Source organism: Charadrius vociferus, unplaced genomic scaffold, assembly GCF_000708025.1.
Source record: "Charadrius vociferus isolate BGI_N301 unplaced genomic scaffold, ASM70802v2 scaffold310, whole genome shotgun sequence".
NCBI classification, from domain to species: Eukaryota; Metazoa; Chordata; class Aves; order Charadriiformes; family Charadriidae; genus Charadrius; species Charadrius vociferus.
This window is the reverse complement of record NW_009646409.1, coordinates 30,039-38,655: the sequence shown is the minus strand read 5'-3', so window position 1 is coordinate 38,655 and position 8,617 is coordinate 30,039. Positions and strand designations below refer to the sequence as shown.

General features: G+C 59.8%; 1 protein-coding gene across 1 annotated transcript in view; it reads left to right on the top strand.

Moving 5' to 3' along the window:
- Positions 1 to 8,617, top strand: part of LOC104295847 (hepatoma-derived growth factor-related protein 2) — a 16,493-nt gene that overhangs the window by 4,154 nt on the left and 3,722 nt on the right. The window contains exons 5-16 of the mRNA XM_009895645.1: positions 807 to 986; positions 1,413 to 1,529; positions 1,696 to 1,767; positions 2,012 to 2,159; positions 2,372 to 2,447; positions 2,546 to 2,831; positions 3,765 to 3,859; positions 4,359 to 4,429; positions 5,695 to 5,765; positions 5,982 to 6,083; positions 6,181 to 6,394; positions 7,122 to 7,245. Of these exons, the coding sequence (XP_009893947.1) occupies positions 807 to 986; positions 1,413 to 1,529; positions 1,696 to 1,767; positions 2,012 to 2,159; positions 2,372 to 2,447; positions 2,546 to 2,831; positions 3,765 to 3,859; positions 4,359 to 4,429; positions 5,695 to 5,765; positions 5,982 to 6,083; positions 6,181 to 6,394; positions 7,122 to 7,245 (1,556 nt within the window). The remainder of the gene's footprint in view (positions 1 to 806; positions 987 to 1,412; positions 1,530 to 1,695; positions 1,768 to 2,011; positions 2,160 to 2,371; positions 2,448 to 2,545; positions 2,832 to 3,764; positions 3,860 to 4,358; positions 4,430 to 5,694; positions 5,766 to 5,981; positions 6,084 to 6,180; positions 6,395 to 7,121; positions 7,246 to 8,617) is intronic.

The window sequence follows — 8,617 nt, the reverse complement described above, 5'->3', positions numbered from 1 at the left end:
TGGAAGAGTCTCAGCTCCAGGAAACCCCTTGGGTGCGACATCCTTGCGTGAGGAACCTCATGATGAGCTGGTGAGAAGCCAGGAGACCTTCCCTACATGGGAGTGAGGGAACAGGACACAGGAGATCCCAACTGGGAAGAGTAGTGGCCGCCACGCTGGACTCCTCGTGTGGACCTTTGCCATGGGAAAGGTGTGCGACGTGCTGTGGGGTGAAGCCATCTGAGAAGAAAGGGGCCTGACCGGAGTGGAGGGCTGGTGGCCAGCCCGCCGGAGGAGAACGGCTGCTCCCTGATGCCGGAGGAGAGGCTGAACCGAGCCACCCACCTCCACTTGTCTGGCGCCGTTAGGGCAGAGGAGGACTGGGGTCCGCTCGCCCAGGAGGGGCTCTCAGGTCTAAGGCTTCTCCGGGGGTGTTCGGTAGAGCGCGAGGGTGGGGAGGAGAGGGGAGCAAGGCGGCAGCAGCAGGTGGAAGCCGAGCTGGGGGATCTGGAGGGAAGGTGGTGCTGGTGGTCTCGGGGTGGTGCGTGAGGGACCTTGGGAAGGGGGTGCAGGGGAATTAGAAGGGGGTCGACTGAGCATCCTCGTTGGATGGCCGGTTGTGTTGTCCCTCTGCCTCAGAGCCATGCTGAAGGGTTCTGCGTTGGGAGGGGAGGCTGCCCCATGCTCCTCTGCACGCACATCTCTCTGCTCAGCGCTGCCGTCCGTCACTTGTGACCCTTTTGTACCGCTTCTCTCCCCACCGCCGCCCCAATGGCACCACAGGCCCCTTGGGGCGATAACACAACTCTCGTCTCTGCCGTCTCTAGCCTGCGAGCTCCTCGGACAGCGACGTTCCTGAGAACGACCCGATGGGGGGAAGCGATGCAGGTGATGATGAAGAAGACGCTGCCATGGCTGCAGTCGCCACGGAGAAAATGGAAAGCGATGAGGACTCGGATCGAGGCAGCGACCACAGCGGGCTCAAGCGAAAAACACTGGCCATGAAAGTGAGTGTGGGCTGGGGTGGTTCCACGTAGTGGGGACGGGAGTGTGTCCTGGTCAGGAGGATGCTGAGATGGTCATTGGGTCCACCACTGAGCTGCAGCTTTCATCCACCACGCTGTACGTCAAACCCACTGTGGCCGGAGATGGTGAAGGAACCAACTCCCTCTGGATTCTCTGGTGGGAAATGGGGTTCAGTGCATGTTTGGGGGTCTCGCAGCTGTCTCATGTTGTCTGTGAGATGGTGGGATGGCCAAGTCCTGGTGTGGTTTGCAGCCAGGAGCTGCAGATCTCTTCTGAGTGCGTGTGGCTGCTCTCGCAGGGCCAAATGGGGAAGAGTTGGGGAAAGCCCTTCACCAGCAAGCGTTGGCTTTCTGTTGTGGGTGGAGGGGGAGTGGGCTTCACTCACATTCTCACTTCTCGCATATCAGATGCCGGTGGCAAAACGGCCTCGGAAATCCTCCAGTGACCTGGATCAGGGCAGCCCCTCCCTGACAGAAGAGGAGAACTCGGAAACATCTTCTGAGTCGGAAAAAAACAGTGACCAGGTGAGAGGGTTTTGGGATACGCTTGTATGGAGGCTGGCAGGACAGCGGGGAAAGGGCTGGAGGAAGAGCATCGCTATCTGCAGGGGCAATGGCTTGAGGGAACCTCACTGGCTTCTGAAACTGTTGTGAGACTGTTCCCCATTTCTTCATATCTATTTTCCTCCAGGACTTCACTCCCGAGAAGAAGCCAGTGGCCAGGGCTCCCCGGAGGATGGCGGCAGCAGGGAGGAAGAAGAAGGTAAAAGACCCGTAGTCTGCGGTGCAGCGGGAGGGAAGCTGGAGAGGAGTCTGGGGTCTGTGCTGCTGGAGGGGGGAGCAGGGGGTGGCAGGGCTCTGCCATGGGCTGGACGTGGGTTCAGCGCTAGGAGGGACCTCGCTGATGCCTCAGCAACCCGCTTGGGCCCCGTGCTGCTGTGTTTTGGGGCACGCTGCTGAGCCGCTGCCCCCCGACCCCCGGTCCAACCCCACTCTTGTCTCTGCAGAAAGTGGAGTCCGGCTCCGACTCAGACTCCAAAGTGGACTCAGATTCAGAAATGGGAAATGCGACTGTGGACATGACCAAGTCGGATTCCAACTCCGATTCGGATTCAGATGTGTCTGTGAAGAAGGCTCCGCGGGGCAGGAAGCCAGGTAACACCAAGAAGGCTTCCACCACCACCACTGGGCTTCCTCAGGGGAGTGGAGAGCACGTGAGGCTGGGGACTCCTGGGGCTCTGAGGTCCCCTTCTGTTGTGGACACCTTCCAGTCCACATCTGAACGGCCCTCCCACCCCCCGATTTGGGGCTGTTTTAACAGAGGGACAACCAGGGCTCCTGCGGAACATCTCCCCATTGTCTTGCAGCTGAGAAACCCCCTCCCAAGCCCCGTGGCAGGAAACCGAAGCCCGAGCGTGTCCCGACCAGCTCCAGCAGCGACAGGTGAGATCAGCTGGGACACCGTCACCCCTGGGGCTGGGCTGGAGGGTCGCCCACCTCCCCTCCGCACAAGGAGTCCAAACGTGCTCTGTCCTTTGCAGTGATAGCGATAGCGACGTGGACCGCATCAGCGAGTGGAAGAGGCGAGATGAGGAACGACGGCGGGAGCTGGAGGAGAAGAGGAAGAGGGAGCAGGAGGAAGAGATCCGTCGGCTCCGAGAGCAGGAGAAGGAGGAGAAAGAGAAGAGGAAGGAGAAAGCGGAGAAGGGCGAGGAGGTGCACTCGGACTCGGACAGCAGTGCAGAAGATGAAGTGGCCAAAAAGGGACGGAAAGGCCGGGCCAAGGCTCCGTCCTCCTCAGACTCTGAACTGGAGCTGGAGAAAGAGGTGAGTACAGAGCCGTGGGGAGCTGGGGACAAACAGACAGCCCGTCGTCTCCCTGTCAGGTCAGCAGAGACCTCCAGGAGTGGCAGGAACCTGCTGTCTTGGTCTTGCCTTACCCTGGGGTGGCCCACGCAGCACGGGGAAAGGTTTTGTCCATAGAATAATAGAATGGTTTGGGTTGGAGAGGACCTTAAAGATCATCGAGTTCCAACCCCCCTGCCCTGGTCAGGGACGCCCAGGTTGGCCAAGGCCCCGTCCAGCCTGGCCTTGAACACCTCCAGGGATGGGGCCTCAACAACCTCTCTGGGCAACCTGTGCCAGTGCCTCACCACCCTTAAAGTGAAAAACTTCTTCCTAACCATAACCATATCCTAATCCATACCTTGTAAAAGGGAGCTCTTCCCCTGGCCCAGGACGCCCCATCCAGCTGTGGGTCTCACACCTCTGTGATGGTCTCCCTCCCACCACAGTTGTTGGATTTGTTCCGCTGCCTTTCCCGGACCCTGAGGGTGCGTCAGCCGGATTCGGCTGAAGCACAGGGAAGGGTTGCAGAGGGCTCTTGGGAATCACGCTGCCTGTGGTCAGAGCCAAGGTCGCCCTTTTAGCCGGATGAGTTCCAGCCTGTGGAGGTGGGCTGGGAGAGCAGCACGAAGGTCTTGAGGTCTGGAAGGACTCATGGGTTTGCCAGTCGAGTACTGCAGGCTGGGGGGGCCGCTTGAGGTACCAGGATATTTACTTTCGGAGCAGCGCGTTGCTGTCCTGCAACCCGAGTCCTTTTTTTTATCCTGGGGGGGGGGCGATGCCCCTGCACCCATACCGACTCGCAGCGGCGGTGTGATGGGCGCTGGATCATGCCCAGCCGGGGCCGTGGCACTCTCTCCCTCCCGCAGCGGGGAGGGCTGTGCTGCTCTCGCCTGCATTGTTCTCTCCTCCAAGGTAAAGAAGCCTGCGAAGAAGCAGCCCTCGGAGTTGTCAAGGAAACCAAATCAGAAGGAGAAGAGGGGCCGAGCAGAGGAGAAACCGCGGAACAAGTCAGCATCTCCCCTCCCCGCATCAGCGCTTTCTTCCTCTGGGGACAGGGCCGTTCCTCTGCCGCTGCCCAGCCCTCCCCGGCTGACACCCCGCCGTGGGGATGGGGCTCCCGTGGAGCTGCCCCCGGGGCCGGGGCTGGGCTCTGACCTCCCCTCTTGTCTCCTGGAGCTGGAGGGGGTTTGGAGGGGGCACCAGGCTGAGCTTCCCTTGTGTCTTCCGTCTCGCAGGGGAAGATCCTTGGGGTATCGCTTTGGGGCTTTTGCCGTTCTGGGATGCTGGGGCATGGGGGAGCTGCTGTCTCAGGGCTCCTGTCTGCCTTCGAGCTGGGAGATGCGTGTGGAAGCGTGGGTGGAACGTGGCACAGCTCTGCTGCCTGGCTCACGCCGTCGGGCAGGCCGGGGGGATGCACTGACATGTGCCATCGCCCTTCTTGTTAGCCCGGAGGCGAGCAGGGGGTTTCACCTCAACGATCTTACCTCATTCCTTTGCCTCCCACAGACCTTTGAAAGCGGAACGAGGCCGGAAGAAATCTGACCTGATCCCCGAAAGGAGGATGGAGAAGAAAAAGGGTGAGGGAGCCATTGTTTGCTGTCACAGAGGGGAGGAGAGGGAGAGAGGAGATCCAGGGTTGGTTTCCCCATCCTGAGGAAAGGGAGGGATCTTTCCCACAGGGTGGGATGCTGCGGTCCTGTCGTCGTGTCGTAAAGTATTTACAGGGTGGTGTGTGGGCCGTTGGATCATGCCCAGCCGGGGCCGTGGCTCTCTCTCCCTCCCACAGCGGGGAGGGCTGTGCTGCTCTCGCCTGCATTGTTCTCTCCTCCAAGGTAAAGAAGCCTGCGAAGAAGCAGCCCTCGGAGTTGTCAAGGAAACCAAATCAGAAGGAGAAGAGGGGCCGAGCAGAGGAGAAACCGCGGAACAAGTCAGCATCTCCCCTCCCTGCATCAGCGCTTTCTTCCTCTGGGGACAGGGCCGTTCCTCTGCCGCTGCCCAGCCCTCCCCGGCTGACACCCCGCCGTGGGGATGGGGCTCCCGTGGAGCTGCCCCCGGGGCCGGGGCTGGGCTCTGACCTCCCTTCTTGTCTCCTGGAGCTGGAGGGGGTTTGGAGGGGGCACCAGGCTGAGCTTCCCTTGTGTCTTCCGTCTCGCAGGGGAAGATCCTTGGGGTATCGCTTTGGGGCTTTTGCCGTTCTGCAATCCCGGGATGCTGGGGCATGGGGGAGCTGCTGTCTCAGGGCTCCTGTCTGCCTTCGAGCTGGGAGATGCGTGTGGAAGCGTGGGTGGAACGTGGCACAGCTCTGCTGCCTGGCTCACGCCGTCGGGCAGGCCGGGGGGATGCACTGACATGTGCCATCGCCCTTCTTGTTAGCCCGGAGGCGAGCAGGGGGTTTCACCTCAACGATCTTACCTCATTCCTTTGCCTCCCACAGACCTTTGAAAGCGGAACGAGGCCGGAAGAAATCTGACCTGATCCCCGAAAGGAGGATGGAGAAGAAAAAGGGTGAGGGAGCCATTGTTTGCTGTCACAGAGGGGAGGAGAGGGAGAGAGGAGATCCAGGGTTGGTTTCCCCATCCTGAGGAAAGGGAGGGATCTTTCCCACAGGGTGGGATGCTGCGGTCCCGGCGTCGTGTCGGAAAGTATTTACAGGGTGTGCGGAGACAGTGAGCTTCCCTATAAATATCCCCTCCCAATCTTGGCACATCCCAACCCATCCTCTTCAGAGAGGCTCCTGGGGCTGTGTTTGACCTTGGAGATGCAGGAGGAAACCAAACCCTCGCTGGGGGAGAGGTCCTGGACTCTGGCCTGATGCCTCAACCTGTCTCTCTTGCTGCTCCAGAGCCCACAGTCGAAGAGAAACTTCAGAAACTTCACAGCGAGATCAAGTTTGCCCTGAAGGTGGATAACCCGGTGAGTGTCCAGGAGGTTGGCCTGGCCTGGGAGGTCCCTGCTCGTTGTGTCCTCGGCCACTGCGTGAGCTATGTCCAGCTGTGACACCTGGGGGTGCTCGGGCTGGCTGAGCCTCCTCTTCCCTCTCTGGATGCTGGGTGGCATTAGGGGACCGTGTCCCGGGTGCCCACAGGGGAGACTTCCAGGCACCTTCTGATCTCGGTGCCATCCTTGCAGGACATCAAGCGGTGTCTGAATGCGCTAGAGGAGCTGGGCACCCTCCAGGTCACCTCTCACATCCTCCAGAAGCACACCGACGTGGTGGCTACGCTGAAAAAGGTAGGGCAGAGGGCTGAGTCCCTGCCCGGAGGGAGCGAGGAGCCTACTTGGGTCACCCCAGCTCTAAAGGCATTCCTCCTCCCTCTCTCTGCTGCAGATCCGTCGCTATAAAGCAAACAAGGACGTGATGGAGAAAGCTGCTGAAGTCTACACCCGGTTGAAGTCGCGTGTCCTGGGACCAAAGATGGAGGCGATCCAGAAAGCCAACAAAGCCGGGCCCGAGAAGGACAAGGGGGAGGCGGAGAAGGGCCAGGAGAAGCTGTCGGGAGGGGAGACGCGGAATGAGAAGGGGGAAGAGGAGACGAATGCTGGTAACGCTCTCTGCACGTCTCGGGGCGGTTCCCTGCTCTGTCCGGGCACGTAGCGATGCCGGGGCCCTTCTCGGGACATGGCACGTTCCACTGGGGACCGGGGACATGAACAGGGGTGGCTCTTGGCCTCGGAGGTGGAGGGAATTGGCAACCACACGTGGCAACTCCAGTCCCTTGTTTGCTGGAGTGCCAGGAGCGGGAAAGGACTGAATATCGAACGCTCGTGGCAGTGAGAGCAGAGGGCAAACCTCGACGCCCACGCCTTGGCTTTGGGTGCCTCTGGGCTGATTTTTGGCCCAGCGTGGCTCCTCGCTGCCAGCTCGAGCGCTGGTCCGAGGCACCAGGGAGACAGAGGAATGCGGAGACGCCCTTGGATGCTGGCTCAGGCTCTTGCGCAGGCAGCTGGTGACTGGCATCTTCCACCATCGGGGCCGCGTCCCTGCCTGGGGACGTCCTGGTGATGCTGCAAGAGCCTTCCCGGAGGAGCTGATGGGGAAAAATCCACTGCCGCCTGCCTCTGGGCTTGGGGGATGGAGCCTTTGGGGCCCTTCTCGTAGCTATCGGGGCCAGGCCAGGTCTGGGATGTCCTCGGTCTCCACTGCGTGTCCCTTGCCTGGATGGGGACAGCCTGTGGCTGTGTGTCCTCAGCTCGCCGGGTCTCTTGTGGGTTGGGATGGATGAGGTCCGCCGTGGAGACTCGGGTGTCTGAGCTCTCTCTTCTCTTTAGACTTGCCAGGTCCTGTGAATGGTGAATCCCTGTCCCAAAAAGCAGAAGGCACAGAGGAGAAGGACAAAAGCCAAGGGCTGGGAGCCGGAGAGCCGGAGGGATCCGCCGAGGAGACCCACAACAAGTGAGCGTGCGAGGGGCAGAGCCGGGGGCTCGGGACCTCCCCGGGATCTGACGTACATCCGAGCCGGACCCTCACGTGGATGATCTGGGGCCGCACCGACACGGGCAGAGGTCGCAGCTCCTCATCGAAGGTGACCAGCATGCGGGGCTGCATGGCAGCAACGAGCCCGTAGAGAACGTAGTGTGACTTGCCCAGGATAACTGGAAGGGAGACAGAGGTAAGGGGGGACTGAGCGGTCCACACCCCATGGGGCAGAGGGGTGGGGGTGGGTGTGCTGGTGGCCTCACAATATGAGGTTTGTCTATATGTGTATTTTTTCTGACTGCCAGAGTTACCGCACAGTAAAACCTGAAGTTTGGCTTAGTTTCAACACAAACTGAAGACCTCGGCATTGTTTTCAGGTGCACCCAAACCAATAAATAAACTCAGGTTCACTTAGAATTTGGCTGAGAGTTTTCCATGTTTCTTGGTGGATTTTTGGTTTGTTTGTGTTTTGTTTTTTTTTTTTTTTTTGGTTGGTTGGTTGTTTTGTTTTTTTTTTTTTTTTGTTGGTTGGTTCGTTTTTTTCCCTCCTACCTAATTTCTTGTGATTTCAACCGACATGAAATGAATATAAAGGGTTTTTTAATGAAAAACACAAGGAGCCCAAGTGTCTGTTTCTTGAGGCATCTCGCTGACTGTGATGAGGGGAGGGCAGGAGCAGCCCCCTGCCCAGGGCCGGGGCTGGAAAACACCCCCGTGGCCCCCCCCCTCCTTTCCCTCTGGTCCTGGCCCACCCTACGCTCGGGTCCGGGCCCCCCCTACGAGCCGGGACCCGGCACCCATGGGTGTCCCTCTCCCCGCCGGGCCCTGGCGAGGGGAGCGGGACAGCCGCCTTGGGCTGCTTTCTGCTTGATTTTTCCAGTGCCCGTGTTGCCTCGGACACGGGGGCTTCTCCGAGCCCCAGTGCCCACCATCGTCTTCTCTCCAGCCAGAGGGAGCTGCTGGAACTGGGTCCCTTTGCTCCAGGGGAAGGAGCAGGGCTGGGCACCAGGTTTTGGGTTAAAAACAAAGTAAAAAAAAAGTGTATTCTCTCTCCCCAGCTGGAGCGGGGAGGGCCTGAAGCGCGGCAGCATCCTGCCTTGTGCTGGGCGGCATCTTTTGTCTGTGTGTCTGTCTGCTCTTTTGCAAAGATCCGCAGCTTTTTGTACGTGTAAAATAAAAGATGTTCCCAGCTCAACCAGCTGCTGCGTCCTCGAGTCCTGTTTGTGCCGTGGCGGAGGTTGGGGGAGGGGGGGGATGCCCCCACCCCCGCTTTGAGACTGCTGTTGCCGCAACTTTGCCCTGGGGAGAGGCTTATTTTTAATTTTTTTTTTTTTTTTTTTTTTTCGGG